This window comes from Archocentrus centrarchus, chromosome 22 (genome assembly GCF_007364275.1).
Source record: "Archocentrus centrarchus isolate MPI-CPG fArcCen1 chromosome 22, fArcCen1, whole genome shotgun sequence".
Taxonomy (NCBI): domain Eukaryota; kingdom Metazoa; phylum Chordata; class Actinopteri; order Cichliformes; family Cichlidae; genus Archocentrus; species Archocentrus centrarchus.
This window is the reverse complement of record NC_044367.1, coordinates 21,260,963-21,275,998: the sequence shown is the minus strand read 5'-3', so window position 1 is coordinate 21,275,998 and position 15,036 is coordinate 21,260,963. Positions and strand designations below refer to the sequence as shown.

General features: G+C 44.4%; 1 protein-coding gene across 1 annotated transcript; it reads left to right on the top strand.

Moving 5' to 3' along the window:
* The first annotated feature begins 949 nt into the window (after positions 1-949).
* On the top strand, positions 950-13,197 carry LOC115801400 (BRD4-interacting chromatin-remodeling complex-associated protein). The gene is made up of 14 exons (XM_030759194.1): positions 950-1,061; positions 2,034-2,219; positions 4,261-4,306; positions 4,525-4,567; positions 4,787-4,852; positions 5,054-6,601; positions 6,985-7,218; positions 7,890-8,574; positions 8,747-8,889; positions 9,292-9,353; positions 10,357-10,505; positions 10,679-10,773; positions 10,868-10,970; positions 11,728-13,197. Exons 3-14 carry the CDS (start codon positions 4,266-4,268, stop codon positions 12,423-12,425), a joined length of 3,867 nt encoding a protein of 1,288 aa, XP_030615054.1. The 5' UTR covers positions 950-1,061; positions 2,034-2,219; positions 4,261-4,265; the 3' UTR covers positions 12,426-13,197.
* Positions 13,198-15,036: the final 1,839 nt, after the last annotated feature.

Below are 15,036 nucleotides of genomic sequence, written 5' to 3'. Positions count from 1 at the left end.
TCCATACATCATAGCAGGTCTCACTGCCATCTTGATTTCCCTTTCACTGTTGCTGCACTGTGTAATTAGCTCTTTATTGATTTGCAGTTTAGTCCTTTTAAAATATCGAAAAGAAAGTTTCCTTCTTCCAATGATATTTTTTTCTTACGCTCACTCCCCTTTGGCAGTATAATGCATAACTTGAAAACTGTAACTAATTATGTTAGTTTGCTTTGGAGTCATCACTCATTTCACAGACAAACACACACACACACCCATGGATCATACTTAAGCAGACTTCACTTTTTTCTTATTTCTCCTTGCAGCCTGCATTTAGTCTTTTTCCTCATTTTCTTAATTTCTGTACTGTTTTAATTTTTCATTTTTTTAAAATTTTTGAATAAACAGGAATATAGTTTTTAAAAAATAAAACTCTTTCCCAATTATTTTATTTGTTTACTAATGTTTTCTCGTTTTCTTTTTGTACTTCCTCCCTCCTTAACATCATAAAATCTACAGGCATGCAGTTTGATCTCCTTCCACAGTTATTTCTCCCTCCTTTACCATGTTCATTGTTTTTTGTTTTTTTTTTTTCTTTTCTTACAATTGTGAGCTAAGAATGCATTACAGTTATTAGGAATAAGTGAATAAACGATGCATAAAATGCAAGAAAAACATGAGTAATCAGGATGAAGGAGCTTCACGGTGAAGTGCGGAAACATTTGAGGCGTCTGCCGCCTGACGGAGCGCACGGCGCGGCCAACCTCCGCCTGCAGTCGCGCCGCTGAAGCTGGATACTTGTCTCCTCTCAGCTGTATTTTCCTCTTTTCCACCTTTGTGCTGTGATCGGCTCTCCCAGTCTGTTTCTCACACCCACCCCGGTACCCCCCATCCGCACCCCTCCTCCTCCTCCTCTTCCCCACCTCCATCCCACCCTACCCTACCCCATCCACCGCCACCCCCTCCACCACCACCACCACCACCACCACACCCTCTCCTCCTTTTAGCATCTGAAAAGACCACTGAGTGAGAATCGATGGCGCAGAGGCCCGCTTGACAGGACAATAAACCACAAAGAAGGGGTGAGTTTTTTTTTCCCTCTCTAGGTTGTTTTTTTTGAATTGCGGAATTAACTCTAATGGCACAACCATAAGGGGATCGCTCGAGGCTGGCTGCGTGGAGATGATATTTTAACACACGGCATCTTTTGTTACCGCGATATGATTTACAGCAGGCGTCAGCTGCCGTGGTCCCACTCAGGGAAAAAAAATATATATATAATTATTAAAAAAAGAAATCAGAAAATTACCATAAGGAGCAACCAGCGGCTCTGCATCCTGCATCGTTTGGGACATTAATTTCACATGAACACACATTCACCTTACGTAACCTATAAATGCATCACAGGATCCAAGAGAATAGCATGGCACTTGCCGCTGCAGCTTTAGATGAGGGTCGTTTGCCTGGATTTCATTGGGCGATGCGGTACCTTGAGGGTGTTAATGCGGTTGTCTCTTGTAAACAAAAATATGTCAGCGGAATCGGAGAGGGAGGATTGTCTTGTTTTTTCAGGGACCTCCCCGGGAAATTGAGCGCAAGGCAGTGAGTAATGTTATAATTGGCTTGCTCTGCGCCGAGCTTTTCCACATTGCTTTCCCTTTTCAGCCATGAGGAGAGAGGACGAGTCACATCCAAGGCGCAGGGGGAGCCGTCTATTTACAGCTGAGGCGCTCAGATCTGCCTCTCACGTCTGTGAGCGCCACAACAATAGCTTCCATTTTCCTCATCAGCCTCGGGCATAATCGATAGTAAAAAATAATAATTACATATAGATTTATAATATTTGATACTATTATTAGTGCCGATTTGGTCCAGTCTCCCCAGGTGTCTGCAACAAAATCACACCAGCACTGCCCACAGCTGAGGATAAACTGATGAATCATATATTGATCTTATGTCTCAGCGCTGAGATGAGAATGTGTTTTTGCTGCTGGTAACCTCAAGTGACCTGACAGCATGTGGTGGTCTGTTTGTGCCCCCCTCATCACATACAGCCTCCTCACCGGCTACCCGCACTGTGAGACGCAGCGATGCCCCAGCAGAGGGAGGTCTCGTCTCCGTCCCGCCGCCTCGGCCTGGCATCCACCCGCCTCCAGACACTGATGCCCGACCACGACTTCCCATGAGGCCACCACCAGAACTCAGCTCGACCGCTCTGTATGGGGCCTCTCACATATGAAGTAGGTTGACATATGGGTGAGATACATCAAGTGCTCGTGTATGTTTTTCATTCTGGTGTGTTAATGGGAAATCTATGACATGGTCCAATGTTTCACATTTTCAGATCAAGACAGATTTCTGGATTCAGTTTTCTCACATTTTTTTCTGGAACACGTGGCACTTTTCCTCCTTCAGATTTATAAAAAGAAATATTTTAAGAAATAAAATCATTCTTTGGTCGAACCATTAAAAACTAGTAACCACACACATTATGTTTCCAATATTTTATGACTTTTATTTTTTGAGCTTTGGCATTTTATTGCACCATTTAATGCAAACACTGTTAAATGTCCTTTACATCATAATACCGGGATTAAAAAAATGTTTCATAAGGACATATGGTACAGTGTATAAGTCTTAAGCCAACCCTTATTTCTTCATATTTTGCTTCCAAGGAGCCAGACGTTCTTGTATTTTTTAAAGTGCTCTTGAGCAATAGTTTTCCAGGCTTTCTGAAGGTCTTTCAGAGTTTTTCTTTGGACAGCAGCCTGTCACACAAAAACACCATTTGTTTCTGTTTCTTTAGTTGAATCTATGGAAAATGTCAAAGATAATTCAGTTTGACAGGCATAAAATAGTAATTTTGCACCAACAAGGCAATTCCCAACGAGCTCTTAGCTAAAAACCTGGCGTATCTCATCATGCTTTGAGTCCTTAAAAAAAAAAAAACGAGGAAACTGGAGCACGGCAGGACAAAAGATGAAGAGGCAGGGCTAAAAAAATATTTACAGCAGATGAACAGTATCTGAAAGTCATGTCCTTAAGAAGCAGGAAAGAAATATCCAGCAAAGACCTGAAACAGGGCCTGATGCATCTGGTCCTGCAGCTAATCCGACCACTGCTCGCTGAAGCCTCATCAGAAATGGTCTCAGTGGGAAGGGAAACAGGGTAAATAGGCTGAGGTATGCCAAATTACACAAGAACTGGACTGAAAATCAGTGGCAACAGGTCTTATGGAGTGATGAATCTAAATTTGAAAATTTTGGTTTAAATCATCAACATGTGCAGAGGTCAGGAGAGAGGTGCAGCAGTGAGTGCCTAAAGCCATCTGTAAAACACGGCTGAGGCTTTGTCATGGTTTGGGGATCTTGTCAAAATTAATGGAATTATGAACGCCGAAAAGTACCATCAGATTTTGATCCACTGTGCAGTACCATCTGATTGGCCACTGCTTCATTTTTCAGCATGACAATAATCCCCAACACACTGCCAGTGCTTCAAAATCATACCTGGGTAGAAAAACATGTAGCTCTGGACCTGGGCCGCCATGGAGTGCAGATATTGAAGCAGTGTAGAGTCATCTTGACAGACAATGGAACAAAAGGCAGCCAACATCCAAAGAAGAGCTTTGAATGTCCTTAAAGAAGCCTGGAGAACTATTCGTGAAGACTACTGAAAGAAAGCTTGCCTAAGAGAGTTCAGGCAGTGTTACTGAAATATTGACGTATTTCCTCGTTTCATTAATCACTGCACCTATTTCTCATTTTCCCTGCAAAATGTGAAGAAATGATGTGTGGCTCAAAACTTTTGCACAGTCTGGACAGCAATGCAGAAGCAAAAGTAAACAAAAAGATGGACAAAGAGGTTTTTAAATTTAAATAAAGAATGAACATTTTAGTCTAGCAGTGTTCAGGGAACACGAAACAACTCGACTATGTTGGGTTTAAAAACTGAGAGCAGGTATAATGTGTGCAGTGCAGAGGCTCTTAGAAGTTTAGTAGGAATGAGCGAGTCAAACCCCATCTAAATCTTAATCTACATGCTTAATATTAAAGTCCTCCGAGGAATTAGCTGTTAAAAGTGTTTTAGTGAAGCAAGCAAGCAAGTGAATCACCATCTGAATGAGTTCCTGCTCTTCAGTGGAGCGATGAGGTAACTATAGTAAATCTGATGCTATTGTGAGGTGTGCAGGACAGAGAGCACAATGGGAAAAACTGGACTTAAATGTTACTGATAGAAAAAAGTGTCAAAATGATCACCGTTTCCTCCTCTTCCTCCCAGTTGACATGGAGGATGAAGATGGGACTTGTCTACTTGATGTTTTGTGGTGAGTTTCTGATCCTTATTCGTACAGCAGGAGAGAAAAAAACACACTAAAAACCAAAAGATTAAATTAAATTGAGCATGACCTTGCTTTTTCTGTATATACAGTAGTTTGATTTGATTTCATCCCCTGAAATGTCACATCACAGTTCAAGTATTTAAAATCCCATTTTTTAAAAACCTGCCAGGATATTAACTGATTTTGATTCTTTGTCTTTGTAGTGACCCCCAAGCCCTGAACGACTTCCTTCATGGGACCAATGAGGTAACAAAAGACTAAATTGAGGGACTCCAATGAAAAAGAAAAAAAAAATCAATGTTGCTAATGATAAATCTGAGTTGGAAATATTTCTTGGCACATGGTAGTGAGAGATGTCTGGAGGAGCACAGACTGTGTGAAAGAGACTCGTTATATAGTACTGCGTGAATTTCTCACCACATTTGCGTGAGCCCAACTTAAATTTGGCTGATTTTATTCCACCAGCTGCAGACTGAAGACCTGCTCATTAACTCCTCCTCTGGGGAGCCCTCCCTCTTCACAGATGCCCCGGTGAGTGTCTGGATCCACAGCCAGGAGCGTCACAATAAACCGCATTTTTCCCTCAGGAGAATTATGTTTTTCTCCCCTTCTGTGCCTGAAACAGCTTCCTGTTAACTTCTGCTAATCCCACAATTCTCCGCCATTTTCACTCGGCTTTCTCTCTCTGTTGTCTGTACCTTACTGTTTATCTCCTACTGCTTCTTCCCCCAGAGTCCTGTCTCTCTGCTGGGAGATGACAGGGACTCTCCAGACACGCCTCCGCCTGGATGTGTGGATCTATCCTTCCTGGAAGAGGCCCTCCTGTCATCTCCAGAGGGTGGAGAAGACCCACAGGTGGTGCAGGGTGAGCCACCTGTGGAGGCAGCTTGTGAGGCAGAGAAGAGAGAAGTGGAGGAAGCGGAGGAAGCGGAGGTGGCATGTGATATCCTCCAGCAGAGCCTACAGGAGGCTGAGATCACTGAGCAGACCATGGCTCTGGAAGCAGGTCTGGCACAATCAGGGGACAGCCTGTCCCTGTACTCACCTGCCCCTCTCCTTTCTCCATCCACCGCTCCATTCATACCCAAATCTGTGACCTTGCCTGTTACCACAGCATTGCCCAGGGACACCCAGGCAGCAGTGGAGCCTCCCCAGCCCTCCCTACTGGCTGTCGGGCCTGGATGTCCTTCTCTAAAACCTGCTGCCCCTCCTCAGCTGATGGGGCTACTACCTGGAAATGTGTTTCCTGCTCCTTCTCCAGAGACCTCCTTCTCTCTAAGTCCTGCCCAGGGCTCAAGTATGATCATTCACAAGGCTGTGCCAAGTGTCGCCAGTCGCCCTCTAATCACTCCAACCCTGAGAGCAACAGCAGCAACAGCAGCAGCACCAAGCATTGTCCTGCAGCGTGCCCCTCTTCCTATACAACCCAAGCTACCCATCAGCATTCAGCCTAGACTGGTTCAAATTAGCCCCAAGCCCTCTGGGCAGAAACCCACTCCTGGTCTTACATTCGTCCCTGGGACTGCCTCGCCAAATATTCTACTGTCCCAAGCACCGGGCCAAAAGACTGTCGCTCCGCCACCGCAGCCCACCCAACAGCTCCCCAAACCAGTCAGCCTGCAGCTGGTCAATCAAGGCGGCTCCTTTGTGCTCCAGCCTCAGGGACTCTTCCAAGGCCAAAACCAGTTCCTTCTTCCGGGCCAGTCTCCTGTTACAATCTCCCAGCCTGCCAGTGCAGCACGACCACTGCTGACCCCCAGTCACCAAGTCCCATCAGTTCACAGCATGACCCCCTCCACTGGGCAGCTTGTAGATGGCTCACAGATCCTAACTGTGCCCCAAAGACAGCTGAATTTCAGTCCTGTGTTCACCACTCCTACTGGGCAGCTAGCGCTCCGCCAGGCCACTGTGCTTTCAGGACCTTTGCAGCTACAGTCAGCACCTGCTACTGTCTTCCAGATGCCAGCACAGCTGGCTGGAACCTATGCTCCAGGAGGGCAGGGGCAACGTGCCACCCTGGTCCACAGTCCTGCTCTTGGAAACCACATTACCTTGATCAACAGTTCAGGGGTGCTTCCCCCAGATCTTACTTCTATCTCAATCGTTAATGGCCCCTCAATGGTTCAGGGGATGCCTTTTGCTACCCAGGGTCCATCTCCTCAGAGAGGAGTGACAGAAGGACAGCTGAACCTCCAGCAGGCCTCTGTGGTCCTGCTGCCAGAGAGAACTGTTCAAGAAGAGAGGACCACCTCTGAGGAGACTTTTCACCAGCTACCACAGGTGAGCTGTCGCTAGAGTGTAGAGGCGGAAGATCTGCATGAAGGAGTTTTTGTTGTAGATATTCACAAAGGTAAACCGAGTAGCTACTTTGAGATAAAGTAACCACAAAAAATGTCCTCAAAATCCTTAAAATCCACCACTGCTCATTGTATGCTATTGTGCCCACAGTAACAATGTACAGAGATACAGAAAACTACAAGTCTACATTCCTTATTATTTATGCATTGCAGACTTTGGTGCTCTTAAATTTTATTACCACACAATAATAATTTACCTTTGATATCAAGACTTGATAGTCACTATGATGGATTACATAACCCAAGCACCTTTCAAAAGTTCAGTTTTAGTGTAGTTTTATCTGACACTAATGTCTCCTTCTGCAGCCCTATGGACACACTCTCCAGCACGTCTCTGTACAGCCCACCACTTCTGCAGGGCTGCAGTCCTCATCTCCTCCTGTAGTTACAGTTCTACAGCCACCTCCTGAACCACCTTTGGCCCCAGACCCAGCAGAGATACCCAAACTCTTGTTGCCCCCATCAGACATGACCCAAGTAGTGGAAGAGGTGACCCACTCGATGAGTCAGAACCAGGCCTTTATGCAACATCTGCAACAGGTCAGAGCTTGAGCAAACCCCTACAGCTTTCTGTGAATTTTACATTAATATGAGAGCAAGAAAGTGCTGCTTCTGGCTGATGAAGATCAGAAGAGTCATGAAAGCCACGATGATAAGATTCTTCCTCTGTTCTCATTGCAGTGTATGCACAGCAACGCAGCAAGTTAAATACACTCCCATCTGTCAAATTCAATGTCTCAAACAACAACAGTGAAAGCTCAGCATTACCATTTGATTTGAAGAAATCAATCATACCTACATAGTTTTTGATGTTAAATATGTATAGAATCAATTTTTCTTTTACTTTCTGGCTGTTTATCATGTGGCATTGCAGAAGCATTCTTCTTTATTCACATTTGGTGCAAATGTGTGATGATGTTTCTGAGTTTGCTCATTGAGCCACTGCTGTTTGATAGGCTTGCTTCTGTTTAGGTTCCTCTGGACCTGCCACGATGTCTGGTTTGGAGATTGTGGTGCTTTTTTTCAGTGCCACCGTCTCCAAACCATACATCATAACAGGTCTCACCACCATCTTGTAAACCTCCCTTTTCAGTCTTGCCAAAAGTTAAGTTGTGCCAACATGTCAGTTGCCTCAAAACAACAGAGGCAATAAAAGTGCAGTGGAGAAAAACAATCTAATTTGTCTTCTTTAATTATCGTTTCCACCACAGCAAGCACTTAGTCCCCCGATCTCTTCTGATTTGTTGGTTGGAGCACTGCCGGTGGTGCCAATGGAGTCGCTCACTTCACCAGTCACCAGTGATAGAGAGACCCAACCTCAGACCCATGCAGTCTCTGGTCAGGACACCCACACAACGATGTCAGACCAATGCGTTGAGGTTTCTCCACTTCATTCGGACCCTGAGGAGACAACGCTGATCTGCTCCCCCCCTGGGATTCAGGACACTGGAAGACCAGCACCGGCAACCTTCTCCCCTCCATCTGGGCCTCAGATTGCTCTGCCAGGACCTGAGAATTCAGTCCCCCAGACTACAGCTTCCCAGCGGCTCATCGAACCTCTGGTCCAGTATCAAGTCTCTCATCAGCTACAGGTCTCACAGGCCTTGTTTGCCCACAACCAGGTGCAGATCCATTCAGCTGTTCCCAAGCCTCTGTCCCAGGCTCAGGCCTCAGTTTCACGGACCCAGGCCCAAGTCTCAATTTCCCAGCCCCAGGTCCAGGCCCAACTATCTGTTTCCCAGCCTCAGTCCTCAATCCATACTTCAGTCCACAGCAGCCTATCCCCTCTGCGTGTCAGTGTCTCGGTGCCTCAGCAGCAGCATAATCCCACAGCTGCATCCGCAGTTCTCTCCAAAGCAGGAGACGACTCCGCTGTCCAACAGCACACACAAAACAGTGAGTTATCTGCTAGCTGATAAACAATATGATTCTTAATGAGCTTTTTTCCAGTGTGATTCTATTATCATCGCCACCGCTGTTGCTATTGCTGTTATTATCTTTCATTTCCAATCATTATCATTATTGGTGCCACCATTTCTGTCATCATTGTAATTGTGTCCTCTATCAGAGCCAACAGCTGCCTTGGCCGTGGAGAGTAAGGCATTTACTCTCGATGTCCATCCACCCTCTCCTGCAGCCCAGGGGGTCCAGGGGCCCCCTGCTCCCGTGGAGTGTACCCCCATCCAGACGAGTCAGCAAACCAGCACCAAGGTGAGCAAAACTAACATCAATTTACTTTAAGTTCAATTTATTCTTCAATACAATGTAATTGTTATCATCAGTTAATATTATAATTATTTTATCAGTGTATTAATTCCTTCGTTGTTTGTAAAATAATTAAATTCTGACCAATGCCTTTGACTATTGATTTTATTTCATGAAATAATCTTTAGCATGTTTTGTAGGTTTAGTGCTACTTAAATCCATAATCAATCTAATCTAATCTAATTAGTCAACATAATTTCTTCTCTGTACTGAACTGAATGGGCAACAGTCTTGAATAAAAGATGACAGGCCTTGAAATGATCATTTGTTTAATACTGCAAACTATTGACATCAAAATACACCCGTCTCTGCCCTTTGAACTCATCCAAAATGTTGTGTGTCTGCCAGCTGGCAGGTCCTCTGGAGCTGCAGAGAGAGGAGAGGCTCACACCAGCAATGCGCAGGCACAGGTAAGAGGAACAAAGCAGCAATTAACATCCTTTTCTGTACTGCTGAATGTTACCATGTGATAGGCGATAATAGCTTAATAGCTGTTTGTTGGACTCTTATTGTGAAAACAGAGCATCGGACACCGTGATTCAGTATTTGGTGCTGCTGACAAAAAAGATTAACAAGTTAACACAATGAGAAATGTCTGTTGCTTCTTCTGCTGTTGTTGATGAGTATTGGATGAAGTATGACATCTTAAGTTGGTACACACCTGCTGAATTGTGAGGCTTTGTGTTTTAAAACATATTTTGATTATGGGGGGGGATGTGGCTCCAGACCCGGTTGTCTACTATTTGCAAGGTCAGTGGCTCGATCCCTGGCTCCTCCAGTCTGCATATGTTGAAGTATCCTTGGGGAAGATTGTGAACCCTAATTTGCCCCTGATGCCTCCATCAGATTGTGAATGTATGAATGTTAGGTTAAAAGCACTTATGTAAAGAAAAAAGTGCTTGTATGAGTGTGTGTGTGACTGAGGTTTGTAGTAAGAAAGCGCTTTTCGGTACTCAAATAGAGTAGAAAAGTGCTATATAAGTACCAGTCCATTTAGTGTGTGTAAGTATCGCCAGCCCTGCACCTACTGTATAAAGAAGGAGCGTTAACTGGCAAATGTGCAACAGGTGTGGCAGTCACCTCACCTGGCACAGCTCCCTAAATCACTCTGTCCCACCCTTCCTCCTGCAGCTAAGCCTAAAACCACACAACCACAGCACTACTCCATGCTCACTATATGTTAGTCCTGTCTTATAAAAGGGCCTGAAAAATGTCCTCACAGGGTGGACATTTTTGGGAATAATTTGAAGCTAAGACATAAAACATGACGATTCCTGTAAATTGGTACTTTTTATGGATCCGGATGTGATGAAACAAGCAAAAAGCACAAAGGATTATTTGGCTCTTACCAGCTGGTTCCACCTGTATTACTGTAAGTCCAAGTTAATGCAGAGTTTTCCCCGCACCCTTCAGGTTCCAGCAGCAGCTTTGTTTGGACCATGGAGCAGTGCAGGCCCCATTCACTGGCCCAGCCTTCTCCACACTGAAGGATGCTATTAGACGCCTGCTGCCATACCACACCTGCACTGGTCACCTGCCCACTCAGGATGACTTCAATTTAGGTTAGCTTGATCTTTGAACAGATTCCCGATTTTCCTTCTTTTAAATTTATGAACTAAGCATATGCTGTACATAAATGCACCTGTAAGAAGAAAAGTCGCACACTAATGTCTCTATAGGATGTAATTATTTTATCACGTTATTAACTGGAGTGGGATGATGTTCCTCTTCACAGTGGACCAGGAGTTTGACACTGTGTCCGGTTTCCTGCTGAAACGCACCAAGGACATGGTCAACAAATACAGGCAGCTATTGGTTAGAGAAGCCCAGGTGAGGAGTTGATTCTCTACAATTCTCTGTGCATCCGTCTTCTCAGTATTGTTTGGAGCTGTGTGTTTAATGGGATTTGAACTTGTCTCCACAGCAGGAGAGTCCCTCGGCAGAGATGGTGATGCTAGAACGTCTCTTCCTCCAGGCCGAGCGATACGCTCTAGCGGAGGACAGACGGCGAGCCCGCAGAGACCCAGGTCAGTGTCACAGCAGGAGAAAAGAAGCATCACTGCCTATTATTGTTACTATTATTAAATGGAGGCTTGCTGTGTGTGTGTGTGTGTGTGTGTGTGTGTGTGTGTGTGTGTGTGTGTGTGTGTGTGTGTGTGTGTGTGTGTGTGTGTGTTTGCCAAGATGTGGTTGCCAGCACTGAAGTAAATCTGAACCAGCAGGGAAAAAATGAATTAGTGACACAAGCTTATTAGCAGTGTCTTTAACCTCCGTGTTTGCTCCAGAGCAGCTCCCAGGTGTTAAGATGTAATTAAAGGGTGTAAATGTGGAATAGGGTTGTGCTGAGAGAGACTCAGCATGATGACGAAAAACACAGTTATGTTAATTAAAACGTTGGAAAAGGGGAAGGAGGCTGTTAAAAGCTTTTACTAAAATTAAGACTTAAAACTGTTCATTTTATGTCTATTTGCATGTGTTCTCTTAAGGCGTGCTGAACTATCAGGCTTGCCATACACCGGTAACTGATCAACATTTTATTTATTTATTTCTACTCCACTTTAATCTCGCAGTTCTGTAGCTGGAGTAAAACATTATGTTTTAGGGTGAAGGCAGAAGGCAATTAAAATCACAACTTTGCGCATAACTGGACAAAGTTGTTTGGGTAATTTGTTATTCTGTATGAAGTGAGCCTTTAAAATTTTATGCTTCACAACATGTCTTTGCAGAATCAAACCTGCTAAACCGAATAATATTGTTTCATCAGCTCAACTATCCTTTTTCTAGAGTCCTTTATGAAGGCCTTGGCTACGTCAGCGTCTTCCCCTAATGGTGCCCACTCCTCTGGCAGCCCCTCTTCTCCCCCAGCCTGGACCCAACTGTCTGACAGGCCTCCGGGACTGAAGACCTACCGCTCCAGCTCACGGGGGGCTCTCAGACTCACCATCAAGCAGGAGTCGGGCTCTCGTAAGGTGATTCACAACTCGGCCTATGATCCCGGACTCAAAAGGGACCACACAGGGCAGCTGACCAACGGTGGCGGAGCTGTGAACGAACGCCACACTCAGGCACCCAACGGAGAACCCCAGCATCCTCAGCATGACGAGGAGATGACCAACGGAGCTCTGCCTGGTAACACTGCTGAGCAAGTTCCAAAGACAGCACCCACTTCCGTAAAAAAAGTCCTAAATCCTCTTTCTATGCCAGAGCCACAGGACGTCTGCTTTGAGTTGCCTCCCAGAGATGTCAGCGCCCCAAAACTGAAATGTTACAGGTTGGATGCATCACCTCAGCTTGAGCAGCGGTTCAGCCCGCCACCTCCGCCGCTCCAAGAGGATAACATGCTCAGTGAACATCTACAGAGTGCCATCGACAGCATACTGGAGCTTCAGCGCCTGCAGGGCCCCTCTGCAGCCCCAACCAGGGCCACGTCAGGCCCTTCATTGGACCAGGCTGTCACCAGCATCCTGGAGGGACACCTGTGAGGTAATCTGCCTTGACAGACACCAACACAGATCCTAAAACATCTGTCTGAGGTGGAGTAAAGCAAAGGAAGGTGGATGAGACTTCTTATCTGTTCCCAGAAGGGGTTCAGATTTTACTTTTAGAGAACTGATTGTTGGAAAGAAAAGAGAGGAAAAAAGTTAAGAGGCACTATAAAGAGATGCATACCAGACAACAGCACTATCTATAGTCCGATAGATGTTAGATACTTCATTTTGATGTACGTTTGTGGAAAAAAAAATCTATTTGAATAGGAGCTATATTGTTTCAGTGGTAGTTGAGTCATTCAGAGGTTTACGACACTGGTGTAACCTTCATCAGCATATAGTATATAAGTAATAGTGAGGATAACGAAAACGTGGAGTAGACTGAGATTATTCAATAGTTTTTATAAGATTTCTTTCAAAAATGTGAAGTTTTCTTTTGCATAGTGCCAAGCTTCCAGGGTATTTATTTTGATAATCTGTGCCAATTGTTTTTTGCGCAGCAAAGGTGTGTGTGTGTGTGTGTGTGTGTGTGTGTGTGTGTTTTCCTTTGCATTGGTTTGTGTGGATCTGAAAAGTGTATGTGTGAGAGAGTGTGTGTGAGCGAGAGAGAGAGAGAAAACATTGCATCCTGCTATGGGACAGTACACAAAAAAAAAAAAAAAATCCCGCAGGCTCCATCATCTCGGCTTAATGAATGAAACTCCAAAGAATTTGTGCTACATCCTGAATACACCAGCAAACGTCCGTGTTGTGTCTCTTCCCACAGACTGGAGTGTGTCCTTGTTAAAACAGAAAGAACGGGGGGGGGGGGGGGGGGGGGGGGGGGGTTACAAAAACACATTAGGCAGTCATGCTTTTTAAAATTTTTTTGGACCCTTGCTGTCACTTGTGCTGGAGTGTAACTGTGAAAATTTCTAGTTTTCCCTTTGTTTGCAGAAATAAGAATGGTTTCCCATACTGTGTGTATTAACATGCAAGCAATAATAAGTTGGGGTTGTTGGGAGCAGTGGTGGTGCACTGAGGAGGAGGAGGAGGAGGAGGAGGAGGAGGCAGATCTTTGCCTGTTTGCTTATCGGTGTCACTGAATGAGAACAAAGATTATTTATCAGGATTGAGACGCTTACTCCATCATCAGAGCCCGTGTAGTTTAGAAATTACATTTCTGACACGTTTCAAGGGCTTGAGGGTACTTAACTGCAAACATGACCGTGTAAATGTCCAATTTAAGAAGAAAAACCCCACCAAAACATACAGAAATTACAGATATTGAGCCTCTCTGCATCATCAAACAGCCTTTGACCAAAAACTAGGGGAACCATCCGCTTCTCATTTAGAAATCTCTTTGTTTATAGTCTGCTGTCCTAAAACCGGAGCTTTATTTTAACACAGCCATTGTGGAGCAATATATGATTTTTGCGACATCTTATGTTAATGTGACAATCTTATTGGGCCTGTGTGAAGATGTAAATTCTGGTCATACGAAAACAGAGCTGGGGCCATCTGTAACAGCTGTACGACTCTCTCCCTCACGAAACACTTGCAAAATGTTCCTTGTGGATTTTTGCCTCGAAGGTCGAAATGTACAAGCCGCAAAATGTGTTTAATTTCTTTGTGATATTAACTGAAAATGTGTTTCAAAATTTAGCTCTTGCAGATCCTGTTAGGGCTCAAGGTTTGACTTGCAAATTGGAAATGTTTAGAAAATGCCTTATTTTCATTTCAGTGTACCTGAATCAGAGAAAAATATGATCAGTGTGTTTTGAATACTTTTGAATAACATCTGGTGTTCTGAAAGTGAAAGTAACTTGTCCCTTCAAAAAAAAAAAAAGTATCCAGAGAATTGGGGCTAAATCTGAAACTCATTTGTTGAATTGTATTGTTGTTTTTTTTATATGTAAAAATGATCTTTTGTCACAGTGAACAAAAGGAGTTATAAATATGCAGTAATTTAGTGTTGAAACTCTGCAGGAGTACAGGTGGACACACACAAGAGGATTCACAAAAGACTTTAAATGAAATCACTTTCCTGTTCAAGATTAGAAGATTAAAACCACTCATCTGTTTGCCACCATAGGCTGTATATAAAAGATGGACACCTTGACACCTCGCACTGGTTTTTGAAGTCCCTTTTTTTTTTTAAGCCTCTAGCTGAGTGTTGTCACTGTAGCCATCTTTAAAACCAAGCATCACAATGTGGGATAGATCCAAGTGTTAAACAGAGGAGCAATGGGGGCGCCCAGGTGAATTAGTGGTTAAAGCTGGCGACCACATACATATGCCGCGTTGCGGTGCGGGCAGCGCAGGCTCGAGTCCCGGCCCGTCGCCAATTTGCCCACGTGTCTTCCCCTGTATCCATCCCTAATTTCCTGTCTCTCCTCTACTGCAAATAAAGCTGCCATGGCCAAAAAAAGCAACAGAGGAGCACTCATATGGAAGACACCTTTCTATCAAAAGATAGGCCTAGGATATACAGGCACTGATTTTACAGCCTTTTGGTTGCTAATTGGGATGATAACTTAAAATTAGGCTCAAAAACTAATCAGGAAAATGTTTACTGAAGGCAGGAATTCAAGGAGCTGAAGGCTGTTTTCTCTGAAGTTTTTGA

Excerpts from the sequence above, each read along its gene's own strand:
- LOC115801400 (XM_030759194.1), top strand. The coding sequence starts at position 4,266 with ATGGAGGATGAAGATGGGACTTGTCTACTTGATGTTTTGTG. Across the intron at positions 4,853-5,053 it reads CCCTCTTCACAGATGCCCCG|AGTCCTGTCTCTCTGCTGGG; the intron begins GTGAGTGTCTGG and ends TTCTTCCCCCAG. Across the intron at positions 8,575-8,746 it reads CCAACAGCACACACAAAACA|AGCCAACAGCTGCCTTGGCC; the intron begins GTGAGTTATCTG and ends GTCCTCTATCAG.